We start from the raw sequence: 16,839 nt of genomic DNA on the forward strand, positions 1-16,839 counted from the left end.
GGAAAAATAACACCTGGGTGATGCAGTCGCAGCCACCAACAAAAACCAGAACTAGTCTGTCTGTAAAGCGTCTGCGGCAGTCACCCATTTATTAAATTTTGGTCAAAATTTGACATTTAGTCGTCTTTGCAAAGGACTGACTGACTGCACGAACTCGTCAAAATTCCTTGCAAAATCTAAGAAACCGGTTGTCAGAGAAAGGCAGGAACTTTACAGTTTGTCTAGAAAAGTTATTTTCTTTGTTTATAACAGCAACCACAGTAAGATCGTAAAGTCTCTCTGCAGCTAGTGGGGAAACGGGAGGAACTTCCAGGAACAAAGTAATGAAGTCGCAGACGGCCATGCGTCGAAAGATTAAAGCAAATGACAGCGAAAACACTCTGCCTAGCTGCGGACGGATGTTACGATTGCACTGTGGAAGGGAATTTTGTTTTTGTCCCAAATCTATAGCCCATATAGATCCGTCCAAAATGACGCCATTGTCAAGATTTTACCTTTTTGGACAATCGTAGCGACAAGTTTCTATTAAGGAAAATTTTACATTTGTGTATGTTTGTTTAAAATCTTTCCATCCTGTGGGTGCTAAGAGAGCCTTCTCGATCGTATCCAGGTATCAAAATTAATAGAAAAAAGTTTCGATATTTATATATCTGGTGACTACGCTTGAACTAAACGTTTGGATCTTATGAAAATATGCAAGTGTGGGTTGAAACGAGTCACAAAAAAACTATTAAAAAGTGACATTATTTTCCGTACCTAGCATACATGTTTCTTACGGATATTCAATGTACCGTGAACCTGCATCTCCGGTGATCTCAACCAAACCACTCGGACATTTACGGCGTTAACAATTTTTAAAATGTCAAATAGCACTTATGCCGGAGATAGCATATAGATCTTTGTTTCTTTTCCATTGCAGCTGGATCCCTTTTCGCAGACTCGTCTGGTGTCGGAATTGGAGAAAACAAAAGAATCTCTGGGCAGAGCAGAGGAACACTTACGTAAGTCTCCCGTACTGTTTTTTAGTATTTAGATTTACAATTATAAATATGAGTTTATAACAGATTTATATTTTAAAAATGCTTTGTCGGAATATTGTCGATTGGTTTGAAAAAGTTTGATAAATGAACACTTGGTTCTTGGATGAAAACACTTTCAAAACTCTCCGCAGGTATATTTTCTATTCTTTCTCATAATTTTCTGGACAGATGACAATTGGCCTTTATGGACTGTTTATAGTCCTCTTACAATTACTGGAAAAGCACATGTATGAGTAAAATGGTGCATGGTAAATGCCGGAGGAAACAAAACATCAAAATATTCTGAAATTTTTGCCGAAACAGAGTGGAGAGCGAGTTTCTATTTTTTATGCATTAAAACATTTTCTGCCATCGTCCCGCCAATGGATGTCTTGTCGAGCTGCCCACATAACCGTGTTGCTTATTTCTGTTCGAATAATGGTGACGACTATGCACATATTGTCATGTTTAGAATGCAGTCAACATATTGTAGTGCATGTAAGCGGATGAAAGATAGTTCTGTCTATTACAGATCCATTTTTAAAATTGCTTTGAGAGCTAGAACAATATGTGCCACAGAAAGAATACAGAGATTTGGACAACTCCATGATACAGTAGAGTCCCGAAAACTCAGCACTCGATAACTCGGCCACACCATGGCAGGGCAAAAAACCCCTAGTTAGTTTTCATTATAGACAGCTTTATGCCTCTTAAAGTATTTTTCTGAGGTCTGTCTTTATCATGTAAATTACTATACACTGTGTATTCATTAATTTTCAGTAAAGGCTCTACGCCTTCATAAAGTACATACTTTTCCTTTGTTTAAGGGTATTTGGGCAGTTTATTCTATGTTGTATTTTCAAGCAAACAATACATACAAGTACAGTACAGTATTTTCTGAGGAAACACTCGTACTTATTCTTTTTTAACCCCATTTCTGATAACCCGGCATTTTCACAAACTCGGCCACTTTTCGGGACTCTACTGTATTTTCATTTTGGCACCTCTAATAAATGTATTCTAATTGACAAAATATGATCCTACTGTAAATCCTAGATTCATTTCTTTTCCAAATTTCTCTCCAAGTATCATTTAAGAATTGTAAATATAGATAATTTTGCTACAACTTGGATGTTACTGTAACATATTTTTATTTACACTATAATTCCATGGAACATTTCATGGGTTTATAATGTAAATAAGAACAGGGTGGCGCATTGCGGTAATAATATGAAGCATTTATACGAGGTGTGTCACTCCAAGCTGCATCTTACTAGTGTAAAGAACTATCATAATAAGAATTATTTACAGTTCAAAAACAGGATTATATAGCATTCTTCATGTTTTGGTTTATAAACTAATGTTAGAATCGACAAGTTTAAGCTTTAAAAAAGACTTTTGAGCACTGAAAACGAAGCGAAAGAGAATAGGATGTGCCTCGTATGATCGTCTTTTTACGTCTTAGAATGCGCTATCCATTAACAATGGCTGCATTATCAGAAGTTATTCTAGAATATACCAAACAATTGATAATAAATCTTGGGCCTTCAACTACTATTATGTGCACTACGCTTCTGCCGTACTGATGTTTTTGGGACCAAGGCATTACAAAACCATTGGTGGTAGTTTACCCATGTATGTTATAAACTAGCCCGACACCTTATACATTTGTTAATGTGTACACTAGTGCCATTCTATTCAATTCCAGACTATTTGAATTCTATAATTTAAGGCTTTCCTGTAATTGCTTAAATTCCTTCCTATGAGTGTAAAACATTCAATTTGACTCTGTAGTTTTGTTATAAAATATAAGTTGGTACAGTAGGACGAGCGTTCCAAAATCATTTCGGTAAAAGATTGGACTTCTCTTTCAATTGGTCATTAGCAGAAACGTAAAATATTTGAATATGAGACCACAAATTTCATATTTTATTATTGTTAATGGTTTGCCATGTTTCTTAAAGTGTCTTTATTTATAAGTTTCAATCCAACAACGTTTACTTGTAATTTATTAAAACAAAAGAATACACGGTGACTTGGCTCTGCTTTTTAAGGTACACCTCTAGTCTCTTAACTCTGGTACCAACTGACCACAGCACCCCCTCGCATTCTCTATGGTTTTTACTTAACTAAATTAAATACTCCCAACACTCTCCCTTAAGCTAAAAACCAAAGAGAATGCAAAACTCTGAGCAACAATCCTTTCTAACCTAACCCGCTTTTGATCTGCTCAAAACTTTCTCTAAGCAGAGCTTTGGTTAGCATGTCTGCCAGCTGAATATTGCTTTGACAATATCTGATCTCAAATTCTCCTTCATGGAATTTTTCTCAAACAAAATAGTATCAAGTGTCCTCCTTGAAAATTCTGGATTTTTAGCTAGGCATGTGGCACTTTGGTTTAGCTAGGCATGGCACTTGAAATATAAGTTTTATTGCACTCGAGTCCCAGGTCTACAATTAGGTACTTGAACAAGAGAAGTTCTTTCGTTGATTCACTTACAGCTTCAGTTCTGCTTCGGTTGAGGACAGTGAAACACCAATCCATGGTTCACAGTTTCCTTTAGATAGCGAAAAGTACATTTAACAACAGTCCGATGTACTAGATGGGAATGCTCACAAAACTGACTTAATTTATTCACTAAGAAGGATAGATCAGGCCTGGTTTGTGTTACAAGATAAAATAGTGCACTAATTGCTTCTCTGTAAGGTACATGCACTTGTTTCCCTTCCTTTTTGTATATTTCTTTTCCTTCCATGGGTGTACTTATTGACTTATAGTCACTCATATTGAATTCATGTAGGATCCTTTCAATATATTTAGTTTGTTTCAATATAATTTTGTCAGTTTTGATGTGTATTTCAATTCCTAGAAAATGCTCAAGTGTTCCTTTTACTATTTCAAATTCTGACTTTAATTCCTCTAGAAGATTCTGTACTTCCTCTGCATCTTTACCTGCAATTAATCCATCATCCACATACAGTAATAACACAGACCTTTTTCTGTTTTTTGATATACAAACAAGAGTTTGTTTGACTTAACCTATATCCTTTTTTAATTAGAAAGATCTGTATTTGTTCATTCCAACATCGAGGTGCTTGTTTTAGATCATATAAACTCTTGTTTAGTTTACGAACTCTCCCAGTTCTATCATCAAAGCCTTCTGGTTGACTCATCTTCCTTCAGATCTCCATTCAAGAAGGCTGTTTTCACATCACACTGCTTTAACAAGAGGCCCTGTTTATTGCTATTGAGAGTACAGTTCTGATTGTCTCAAACCTTGCCACTGGTGAGAATGTTTCCTTATTGTCTACACCTTGTTTCTGTGTACATCCCTTGGCTATTAGTCGAGCTTTATATCTCGCAGTTGAGCCATCTGGCTTTCTTTTAATTTTAAAAATCCATTTACTATTTACTATCAATAATTTTCCTGTCTTTTGGTAAAGTCACTAATCCCCAGGTCTTGTTCTTTATTAGAGCACAGAATTCTTTCTTTGCTGCTAACTAATGTTGTCTTTCATTTGATTGTACTGCTTCAAACACATTGAGTGGTTCTGCAATCTCAGCTATGTTTGCACTTGGCAGCTCATGTAATTGAAACGGTTTTACATTCTTTAAAGTTTCTCTATTTCTCAATTTTGCTTTGTAGTCTTCCTTGTTATTTGTTGCATTTGCACTTGTCACAGTTTCTTCACTAGTATAACAAGGGTGATTATTTATTTCACTTTTATCCACATCCATTTTCAGTTGTGTTGTTGCTGTTAGTTCCTTATCAAAGACAACATCTCTGAAGATTCCAACCTTTCCTCCAACCAAAACTCTATCCTTTTATATTTTGATCATACCCTACAAAGATTCCTTCCTTGCTCTTTGGGTCTAGTTTTTGTCTTCTAGTTTCAGGAACATCTGGAGCCAAATACACACAAATGATCAGTGCGGATTCTCTTTCCTGTTAATACTTCAATTGGGGTTCTGTCTGTGAAACTGCTTTTTCCTGTCAAATTGATGACATGAACTGCTGTATGTATTGCTTCAGCCCACAAGTTTTTGTCAAGTCCTTTTGCATACAGCATGGATCTTGCTAGCTCAACTATTGTTCTATTATCTCTTTCTATTTGTCCATTTTGTACAGAAGTATACCCTACTGTTATCTGATGACAGATGCCCTTAAACTCTAAGTAATTGGACAATTTTTGATTCAGTATGAATAGCTTTCACTGTTTTTCCTGTTTGATTCTCTATATATGCTATGAAGTTCTTTACTGGTCAGGTACTTCTTCTTTTGCTTTTAGTGTTTTTACAGCTTGAAAATTTGAGAAATCATCTCTGAACAGGATGTAGTATTTGGAGCCACCTATAGAACTAATTTCCATTGGTCCTCCAATATCCACATGAATCTTGAGTGCCAGTTTCACTTTTGCTAAAAGGCATCCTATGAGCTTTTCCCATCATGCAGCATTTAATAAATGTGAAGATAATATCTGTAGTCTCCTCAATTTCCATTCACTTACATGCCTTTTATTCTGATGTATTAAAGTCTTTCATGCCACAGTTGCAAGGGGTCAATGGCATTCACTACATGTACTTCTCCCTCTTGGGTTACTACTGTCATAAGCATGTAGTACTGTCCAACTTTTAAACCTTTAGCCACAATTTGTCTGTTTCTTTTTCATTATCAGACTCATAAGTGAGTCTTTTCTTAACTAATGTTGTGATAGAGAGTAAATTTCTTCCACATTTGGGTATGTGAAGAACTATTTTTAGCTCTACACTTTTGTATGCATATCTGCTGAGAGAAAATTTCACAGCTGTGGAACCTTCTCCAATAGCCAGCATCTCAGAACATTTTTTTTTTCATTTGATGGTCATCATTTCCCCTTTCGGGGATCAGAATCATCCTTCTCCCATTTTCACATCACAAGGAGGACGTTTCGTTTATTAAAATTAACAATATTACAAATTGACATTAAGTACATAGAGTAAAAAATTATAAAATACATAAATAACACTGTACAGCCTGCTTGTCTAACTTGACAAGCATGTGCCGGAAGCTTTCCGGTCAATAGGTGGTGAAGAGGACTTTCTCAAAAGGACCTTTACAAAAGTGTCCTTCTCACGAAGGTCCTGAGGTCATGTTTGAGGCACTTATCTCTGATGAGGTTATAGAGTTGTAGGTCATTATTTCCAGTGTTTAAATGATGAAGACTTAGAATTTCTGTCCTTTCTTTATCATACTTGTAACAGTTAAGTAATAGATGACTTATGTCTTGAATGCCGCTACCACAATCGCATACTTCTGATTGCCTTTTACCGATTTTCTTTAAGTATGAGTAGCAATTCCCGTGGCCTGTATATACCGTGTTTCCCCGAAAATAAGACATCTGCAGAAAATAAGACCTAGCACAGATTTTGCTGAATTGCGAAATATAAGACCTCCCACTGAAAGTAAGACCTAGCGAAGTTTTTTTAGTCGTAACGGTCATCGACAGATGGTTGAAGATGGCCTTTGGATTTTTGAAAGTACAGCCACTGATTGGTCATCAGACAATTACGCCACACGGCATGATTTGCATAAGACTATGGCTTGGGAATCACAGATTTGCATAACGTTACGGCTGGTGATGGCTAATTGGTCGGGCGGGAATTACGCTACATGACATTTGCATAGTGCTACGGTTCAGTAAGCACTAATTGGTCATCGAGTCTGATGTTGACGCTATAAAAAGGCGACAGTTCGACACACCGGATATACGTCACTCGTCTAAGTTCGACTTGGGAATTTTTTTGTTCAATAATAAATGTGAATTCTTCTTCCTGGAAAAAATAAGACATTCCCTGAAAATAAGACCTAGCGCCTTTTTCAGAGCAAAAATTAATATAAGACACTGTCTTATTTTCGGGGAAACACGGTAGTTGACAATTGATGTGATCCATAGGGAGCCAATTGAGTTCTTTGACTCGTTCTTCCACGCTTGGTATTAACCAAAACGTGTGTCTTCCTTTCTGAGAGTATGACCATCTGTCTTGCCACTCTGCGATGGTTTCGTCTCTGAGTAGTCTCTTTATCCCCGAAATGGGGATCCTGCCTTGAGTCACGTCAGTCATGTGTGCCGCCTCCTTAGCTAGGAGGTCCGCTCTCTCGTTCCCAAATATGCCACTATGGGCCTTTATCCATTTCATTTTGATGTTAATTCCACTTTGATTTATTATTTGTTTAATATTTAAAGCTGTTGCATTAGTATCAGCAAATTGTTGTAGAGTATCTAAAGCAGATCTGCTATCTGTATTTATTATGATTTGATCAGACACATGGGTTCTTGTTACCCACATAATTGCTCTTTCGATAGCATAGAGCTCAGCTTGAGCATCTCAGAACAATTTCCCACTTTTATCACTACAGGAGAGGTGTATTGTTTGTATACTTTGAACCATTCTTTCCTGCTCGTCATATGATCAGTAGCTGCCATATACCTAGTTTGGATTGCATTTGATTTCTTCCAGTGACCCATGCTTCAGTTTCTTCTTTGTTCACTACACTAACGTTAACCCCTTTTCCCTTTTTGTGCTTTTTGGCAATGCGTCCTTTCATTCCACAGGTTCTGCAGATAGTAAAACATTGATTTTGTTTGTGTCCTGGCTTATTGCATCCAAAACAAACTATACCAGTTGTTGTTCTTCCTCTGTTCTCTTTTGAATTTTTCCAGTTCCACTTTTTACTGTATATGCTGTTAATTTTAGAGCCTCAGCCCGTCCATTGTCTTTCTCAATCTCTCCCAGTTTTAATCTTGCCATCAGAGTCTCAAGATTTCTTGTTCTCATCCATAGATTCCCATGCTGTCACAAAGTGTTTATATTCTGGGGGAAGGACTGTGATTATTTTGAATACCACTGAATCGTTATCTTCAGTTTTGTCAAAGATTCTCAGTTTTTCTCTTATTCCTTCTAATCTAGAAAACATAATGTTATAGATTCTCCATCTTCATATTTAAACAAGTGATATTCCTTTAGTGCAATTTCCTTTGACAGATATGACTTTTTCTCATACATGATAAGTAGTTTGTTTCCCATTTCATTTGATGTCTTCCAATTTCTTATCGCTGAAAGTGCCTATCACCAATTTGGAAGTTTTTTCTGCTCTGGACCAGATCAACAACTCTTTCTCATATTTTTCTTTCTCTGTTGTATTAACATTGTTGCCAGGGTGTTCTGCCTTTTTATGCATTCCTGTTACAACTTCCCAGCAGTCCAGATGTCTAGTAATATTTTAACTTGAAACTTCCAGTTTTCCCAGTTATTTTTCATCAATTTTTCTATACCTATATTCATTATTTCCATCTCCAAGTATCTAGCAATTAATTTTAAATGTGCTAGAGAAACCGCCATTACACGTGGTAATGGCGGTTTTTCGTTGAGTGTAGTCTGGCACAACAAAATGGCGACTCGGCTGTTCTTGACAAATCTGACGACTTCTGTGTCGAATCTTTAGTCACAACTACTATCTGCTACCATGTTAATGTTTTGCTGTGTTTCTTATAAATAAAGACACTTTCAGTTTCAATCCAACAACGTTTATTTGTAATTTATTAAAACAAAAGAAGGAGACTTGGCTCTGCTTAATGTACACTTCTAGTCTCTTAACTCTGGCGCTGACTGACCAAAGCACCTTCCTTGCGTTCTCTCTGGTTTTTACTTACTAAATTATATAACAATTAAAATTCCCAACAATTATATAATATTGTATTTACCGATAAATTACAGAACAATATAAAAACGAATTTGAAGAATTAAAAATGAAGCACTCCAGTGAGTTTAGCGAACTGGCCAATAAGCTGAATAAGACTTACCAAGAAGTTGTCGAAGAACGTAAGTAAATTCCAGTCGTTCGAAGAATTAAAAGTACGTTGTAATTGATGAGGTTTTTCTCTTAGTGACTCTCAAACATACCGCAGAAATTCGGGAGTTAAAGAACATCCACGAACAACAGGTGAGAGAAAATTTTATTATTATTCAATATTGTACTAAGTTAATTTTTAGAAAATATTCATCTTTTTAATATTTATTAAAAGCTAGCAGAAATGTCTGAAGCTCACATGAAACAATATCAGGAAGCCAAAGAGAAACATACCATGTCGTTGATCGATTTGGAAAGTAACCATCAGCGGCAAATAGAAGGTTAGTCATTAGTTTGAGACCTAAAAATTTGGTTCGAAAGAACCGACCGAGTTTTTAAAAGTAAAGCACTTTATGTAATTTAACGACACAAATTTGTCTTTAGATATGAAGAGATTTCATGCAGAAGAATTGGAAGAAATAGAATACAACCATCAACAGACAAGAATACTATTGAGTAATCAATTGAAAGAATTGGAACAACAATGCAAAGGTCTGAAACATCAAGCCAAACTGGTGGAAGAGGCACTCCAAAGGGATACTGACACTAAAATACAGGTAATACATCTATCACAAAAGAATTTTAGCAATCCCTACTTTGCAATAATCTTAAAAAGTTATTTGCAAAACTTCAGTCAATGATAATTTCTTTCCAAACGTTTGTATGCCGATTGTCAATGCTTTTATGAAATTGGAAGGAATGGTCTGGCCTTCCGATGCAGTATTCAACCAAATCTCAATGGTTAGTCGTGTTTTGATATAAGATTATAAGTTACGTTGCCACGATCCAAATTGTCCAAATAGAATGGCTTCAAGTGGCTTACTTCCTCCTCAAAGATTTTTTAAATGAAAAATAAGTTTAATGGGCTGGAAGAATACAACACAATAACAAAAGAGAACCCTAAATACATTCAGCAACAAGTCTGAAAAAAGAGAGGTACATTAATATCAAAGATGAAAAAATGTCTCGTTCACACAACAGTCTTTTTACGACAGCGCAGATTCAACATGTGCCCTAAGTCTTGTTATTTTATAATAATTATATATGTTATGCGAGTGCAAACAACATCTGTGAAGTATTGTAGATACCCAGACCTAATTTTTACATATTTGAAATACATCATGTTCTGTCCCCCGTTAAATTTTGGAACATACATAAGACCCAATGTGGATCTTATTTACAGTTCGAAAACATTTGTCGTATTCTTTCTTATATTTAAGGTTCTCTTGTGTGTTTGTGTTGTACTGTTTTTTTGTTTCCTGAATCGTCCTCTTGTAGTATCTCTTGAATAATCTGCTGGATGTTACCAAATGAGGTTATGACAAATTTTCTTTCTGAATTCCACTACTGCAATGAACCAGGCAAAATGCATACTGTTAACATTTTCCTTTGCAACTGAGATTTCTTTCATCAATGAAAACCAGTCATCTCTTTATTTGAAATTTTGCAGCTAAATCCCAAATTGTACTACTATTAAGGGCATTCAAATTTATGAATATCATGATGAAGCTGTTCAAAAGGTTTGGTAAATAGATCTGGCTTCGCAATGGCATAGTGTCCAATGACAATACTATCGCTCGTCTCATAAAGAGTATCAAAGCACATCTGGCATTCGACCCTGGGACATTGCTTTAGGTAGTATTAGCAGCAGAACTGTTGTGGAAAAAGAAGTGCACACTGTTTATGGCTGTTTGCATGTGTGTAATTGAGACAAAGGAAGTAAAAGGCCAATGGCACACTTTCTTTGATCAAATTTTAAACACCAGCATTGTTGCCATACCATCGTAGGTCTATCTCCTTGTCTTGGAAATGTCTAATTGAACCATTCTTCAAAGACTTGTTGACATTTCAAATGTGATTAAGATCTTGAGTCCACTCAAGTTGTCTACAAACTGCTTTTTGCTTGTTGCAAAGATAAAACATGTCTGCAAACCTCAGGCACAAGGACAGGATTTCTTTATTGGTAAATTCTGTGACTTTATTAACTATGATAATAAATAACCTTTTTCAGTGCCCCAGATGTATCCACGGCCTGTTGTTTCCATTAGTTCATCTTGAACTGTTGGGTTGTATATTTGGCATTTTTCTTGATGAAACTGAGATGCTCTCTCACTACCTTTATAGAGAAAAAACACATTGCAGCTGTTTTGGTTAGAACTTGTATTTGATGTGCCAATATCATAAAACAAAAGTATCGATACCGTCGGGTGTCAAAACCGAAAATCTCGCCGGGCGTCACCTTCCGGTTGTTTCTAGTGCCGAGAAGGTACGTACATCTATCCCTCTTTTTGAGTGGTGGATATATTCCAAAGAATGTCATGAAAAAATTGCATAAAAGAGTACGGCACGTGCATCCCATAGAAAAATGTTTGATAGGACCCACAGCTTCGATGGAATGAAAAAATAATCAACTCTCCCAGGTCTACAGTCTTGCCAATGGGCTCTGTCGGTACCACTATACATGGGATAGGGGTGGATAAGAAATCATTGGTTAAAAGGTAAAACAGTGTCATTATTGTGTTCAAATTTTACAAATATCAGTGCGAACAAGTGTATATAATTTATAGCTCATTCTATACAACCCTGACAGTACTATATAATGTTTAACCAAATATTTATTTATGCTTAGAGTTCCAATTACCATTTATATGTAGATTTTGGAAATATTCAGTAGACTGCTTTTTCTTCAAAAATAAATCGTTTTTTAACTTCCCTGTAACTGGAAACAAAAAATAGACATTGGTTCGACTTTTCGCGTATAAAATCAATAGTCCCCCAAAGACATAATGTTGTTGATTTGATGGAATTTCTATGGACTCGTTCGTTACATATTAACTGTTGGGAGGCAGAAATTAGCAACAAGTAGCAGACGTTTTTACTTAACAATAGGCAATTTTGAGCAATTGCTTATTTCAATACGTGGAAAATTGTATTCCGTCAAGATGGTACTCGTTCTCGGTCTATCGGTCACCCAAAAATTAGTTAACGAATTCTGGTGCAAAACAATCGAACATCCGCCGTATTTGCCGAATCTTGCTTTCTTTCGTTTTCACTTATTGCAGGCCTATATACAAAACTATGTAAGAAAAACTTAATAGAACTTAGATCAGGTAAGAAGGTACTCGGTGGGCTTTTTTGATGGGTGGAATTCAGAAGGATGTGAAAATGATGATTATGAAATATCTGTCTTCTTCTCAATTTTAGTGATCTTTGACATATTTATCAAAATCTGAAAAACGTTTGGTAACAAATGTAATAGAACTTGCCATATCTATTTAAGGCTCGCATTTGGAATTGTGACTCTTAAACACTTGACTAAACAGATCAAATTTTAAAATCGGCTTTTATTTTTTCAGTGGATTTCGGCAAAGAAAGCTGACCTGGAAAAAGAAGTGGACAGTTTGAAGACGGTCTTGGACATGAAAAGAAACGAAATTCATGCTCTCAGGAAGGAAAATTTAGAAATGAAAAAAGAGGTAATGTGATTAGATTTAGAGAATAAAACATTTTATGTTAAATAAAATTATTATTTTGTAATTAGCTTGAAAAATTGCCCGTTGCAAAAGAAAAGATAAAAATGTTACAAGCGAAAGCGGAAGATCTACAAGCATTGGTCAATGAGAAAGTTCAAAAAGAAAGGTTTGTTGCCGTTTTTTGGAATGCTTCACGAATAAACTAAAATATTCGAGCTTTACAAATCAATGACTGTCGATTCGTCGTTTAACATTAATTATAAATAATTTTTAGGCAATTGTCTTGCGATCATGAGAGCCTGAAAGAGAGTTTTGAAAAGGAATCTAAAGTAAACAAGCGACTTTCCATGGAAAATGAAGAATTACTGTGGAAGTTAAAACAGACTGCTGAAGCAAACTTCTTAAACTCTCTATCAAGTATGTATTTTTGATACTTTAGTATTTATAATAATTTTATTTCATATCAATTTTGCCTTTTCAGGCTCTCCTGAAGTGTTTGAAAAGCTATTCTCTCCCCTCAAATCACCAAGCAAACAGTCCGTAAGCTTACCCCCGATGTTTTTTCATAGCATCGACGAGTCTTCCGGCAATTCTAAAGAAACGATCTCACAAAATGTTTCAAATTCTAAAAGTGCGTGTAAGAAACCTCCTCTTTCTCCCAGAAAATGCTCCTCTCCGGTTCGAACACCTTCGTTTGTGGCAGCCACCCCTGCAGCTCCCTGCTCGAGAAGGTGTAAGGTGGAAGCGAAAAGTTCTCCTCGTAAACAAAAACAAAAATCGCAGAATGCAGACAAGAACAGAACCCCGAAGGACGATCAAATATCGGATTCGATCAATTCTGACGAATCCGTAACCTGTGCCAAATCAATGTTGGATAAAAACACAAACGACAGCTCTGTAATTCAGAATGGAATTCACAATGTTGTAAAAGAAGAATGTACTACTTGTACAGAAGCCACAGCACATTGTTGTGATCAACTGACACTCCAAACAAGTGAAGAACGGCCAAATTATAAACTGTTGGACTTCAAAGATTTCGTTGAGTCGGACGAACAAGAAAAACCAAGGGCTTTCAGTTACGAATTGGAAAATCCTACACTGAGTGGCAATGGTCCATTTCCTCTTAATTATTGCCAGCACACGATTTGTTCGTTTAGCGAAGAAGAATCGTCTAACGACAGTAATTCGAAAGATTTTTTATTTGACGACCATCACCCCGGGGAGAGAGAACAATCGGATTTCAGTTGTTCTCTCATCCAAAGAGAGGGATGGTCCCTCTCTCTGCCTCGAAACCTTGCGGGAGAAGCCATGGTTAACAATTTATCTCGGGTCGTTAACGATGAATCGTTGCAGCTTTACGCTTTCGGAGGACAGAAAGCGAGGAACGTTCATTCGCAGAAAGAGGAACACGACCACGAATGCAGCGTGGATGTGTCGGATTCCAATAATTTAGACACGAGCTGCGAGGATTTCCTTTCCGAGTCTGAAAAGACGTCGTAACTACTTTTGATGCGAATCGCCAATAGATTCGATTTACCGTACTTCCATTCATAATCATGTCCAGTGATCCAGATGTTCATTGATAACTAATTTGTATTTATTTTAAACTATTTTTGTTAGTTATCTGTATTTATTATGCAAAACTGTGATTCATAAATTATAATAAAGATACTAGTCAAATCTTTTTCGAGTAACTCAGGTTTGCTTTCGGGACCATTAATTTTCGACATGAGATAGTGAGTGATAAAGAGATGTGTTGTATTTCTTCTTTAGACCGATCATTTAATATATATGTATTAACAGGTACTTAGGAATTGTTGTCGGCAGCTCGAATAATCTAGGCAGATTTACTTACTTTAAATCTCGTTGCCTTAATAATTAAAATTGGCACGGAAGTCAGTGGAGACGACCGTAACTGTCTGTGTGCGTGGATGACAATTAAAAAATGAAGCCTCTGTGTATACTGTAAATAATGCACCATGGACGAAATTCTTTTCAGTTATAGATCAATAAAAGTCTATTGTCAACATCGTGACCGTTTATTTATGCAGTCGCCAGAGAAATACACTTTACAGACCTTTCCGAACAAGTTAAAATAAACTGCGTAAATCTTTACATCTTGGAATGTAGTCTAATATTATAGATGAGCACTTACGGCTAAAAAAAAATCTCCAGGGATACATCCATTCTAACATTAGTCTCATTTACCGCGCGATGCTTAAATTGTACGCGTTTGTATAAAATATTTACAGAGATTTTGAAATTAATACGTACCATAAAATTCGAGTTAGCTTAATTTAATACCCGCTGCAAAGTTTGCTTCTACGGGACGACTCCATCACAGAGTTTCCACGACCAAGTTTAATTTTAAAGCCGCCTTGTATTTGGACAAATATGTCAGGAGATGATCTTCGAATTTGTCCCTGATCCTGTTGAATTCCATAACATCTTGAGGTTTCTCCTTTAACCAGAATTTATCAAATTCGTAGAAGACGTAGCCTACAAAAAATTTTGAATTAGTACGGAACATAAACTCTGCACGTGAGTTAAAGATCTTACTTACAGTAAGCCTGGTGGAAATCCGTAATACTAGCTCTGTTAAAAACGGTATTGTATATGTGATTTTTCAGTTTGTCCGTTATCAGCAGTTGGTAAGTCATGCTGGTGAGATTGATACCGGTGATTGCAAACGGATATCTAAAAGAACGATCGTAATGAGTGTCTTTTATTAATGGTTTTCTGACTCAAGAAAGTGTCTCGCTTACCCGTAAGTGGGATGCTGGGAGTGAGAGAGGACGTGCCTGGCAGCCGAATTGTGCTTCATGGCAAAAAACCTAAATGGGAATAAAAATCCAATACGATATAATATTTTGTAAAAGCCGTTAAAAATTTCATCTAACGAATTCTCAAATAAAAAATTAAGTTTTCTATGGGACACGAGTGAGAAAGTGAATGCAATAATATCCAAAGTAACAATACGGGGCGATTCACTTGGGACCAAATACTTATTACGCAGAATATCTCCATATAAAATGAAACAGAGAGCGAAACGATTATTTCATGACGAAGCAGTCCATCATGTTTTCTATTACATTCAAATGTGACAACCACGAGGCAGTGAACAAAGTAAGCATTTGGTTTCTTGTGAATCATCCTGCATTTTGCACGAATAATACACCATACCACCGTTGAAGTTCTGGTTAATATCCATGTTATTACATTAGTTTATTTGACAAAGTAAAACTGAAAGTTTTTGAACACATATTTTATCTCATAAATATATGAAATTTTTTTCGGGAGAAAATTAACAAATGCTTTAAACATTACTAAGACGGTAATCCATTTGCCATGATAGAAATTCTATGATTCTTTTCAGAATAGAAATCAAACCAAATTTTCTGTTGCCTGAAACAAACTGAAATTTTTTGATGTTTATCAGAAATTTGTGAAATATTAGGTTAAACTAATTATTAAAGAGAAACAAATTCATCCTGCTGGATTGTTAATCAAGCAAATAATGCTAAAAACACTGCCTTTAATAGCAAAAAGAAATGCTTACAAAAGTACTAATCATTGACTTTATTAAGTAAATCTTCCTAAATTTAAGCAAGGAAATAGCTATAGTTTTTTAAACAATGTCGTATATTATTTTAACTGTCAATCAAACTTAAAACTGAATTCTAAGCAACAGTTTCAAACGTGGCTCTAATAAATTTCACAGACGAGGGCATTAAGAAGCAGCAAAAGATTATATGTTCTGTGGATCCACAATTCTAATGGCAATAAAATACAACTACAGTAGATTTCTGATTATCCGAATTGATTCGGATATGTGAATTAACACGTAAAGAACGAAATTATGGAGTAACAGCATGGTATTGTGCACGTACTATATTTATTTATTGACGTGCGAGTAGCATCCTGCCGATTACTCTGTCATAGCAAATAGGTGTTGCTGATCGTGCAGTTGCATGACACGACAGTGTGATGACAGTGAGAGAGGAGGACAAATGATGGTTTAAATCATTAGAATTCTACTGTAGTTATTTTATAGCTTCTTCAAACGTTCCTTTGTAAAGATTGAAGCCAAGCTATTTTATAAGAAGTGCCATAAAAAAGCTGAAAATTCATCATTTTCATGATAAAAATTTTCTAAAAAACTAAAACAGGAAGGTAAGATTACATGGTGCACGATGCATTACTGTTTAACTATTTCCAGAATCATTTTGTGTGAAAAATTCTCAAGTGAAAAACCCTGGAAACTTTCACGGGAAGTCTGTTCCGAATACGTCTGCCCCGTTTATCACCAAACAGCCAGTCCCATTGTGACCCTGGCCTAATGCGTGACAGGCATGGTATAAAAAAAGACCCTCTTAGAGCCTACTGAGTGGAAAAGGTCAAAAAATGAAATTACATATAGATATGCATTCAGATTTATAACTAGTATTAACAAATTCT

General features: G+C 35.9%; 2 protein-coding genes across 3 annotated transcripts in view; one reads left to right on the forward strand and one right to left on the reverse strand.

Annotated features, from left to right (window-relative positions):
* LOC111633926 (restin homolog) overlaps nt 1-14,416 on the forward strand; it is a 101,202-nt gene extending 86,786 nt beyond the window's left edge. For both annotated transcript variants that reach the window (XM_023378583.1, XM_023378582.1), the window contains exons 7-15: nt 920-1,001; nt 8,776-8,880; nt 8,946-9,001; nt 9,084-9,189; nt 9,293-9,465; nt 12,265-12,384; nt 12,450-12,547; nt 12,656-12,798; nt 12,863-14,416. In XM_023378583.1, the coding sequence (XP_023234351.1) occupies nt 920-1,001; nt 8,776-8,880; nt 8,946-9,001; nt 9,084-9,189; nt 9,293-9,465; nt 12,265-12,384; nt 12,450-12,547; nt 12,656-12,798; nt 12,863-13,881 (1,902 nt within the window). In that variant the 3' untranslated portion in view covers nt 13,882-14,416. The remainder of the gene's footprint in view (nt 1-919; nt 1,002-8,775; nt 8,881-8,945; nt 9,002-9,083; nt 9,190-9,292; nt 9,466-12,264; nt 12,385-12,449; nt 12,548-12,655; nt 12,799-12,862) is intronic.
* The window catches only part of LOC111633913 (ELMO domain-containing protein 1-like), a 32,327-nt gene continuing 29,868 nt past the window's right edge, over nt 14,381-16,839 (reverse strand). Inside the window, exons 10-12 of the mRNA XM_023378569.1 lie at nt 15,147-15,215; nt 14,945-15,078; nt 14,381-14,880 (exon numbers count right to left, since the gene is read on the reverse strand). Of these exons, the coding sequence (XP_023234337.1) occupies nt 14,720-14,880; nt 14,945-15,078; nt 15,147-15,215 (364 nt within the window). The 3' untranslated portion in view covers nt 14,381-14,719. The remainder of the gene's footprint in view (nt 14,881-14,944; nt 15,079-15,146; nt 15,216-16,839) is intronic.

Source organism: Centruroides sculpturatus, unplaced genomic scaffold (genome assembly GCF_000671375.1).
Source record: "Centruroides sculpturatus isolate CEXI.00-Female unplaced genomic scaffold, Cexi_2.0 scaffold903, whole genome shotgun sequence".
Lineage (NCBI taxonomy): Eukaryota > Metazoa > Arthropoda > Arachnida > Scorpiones > Buthidae > Centruroides > Centruroides sculpturatus.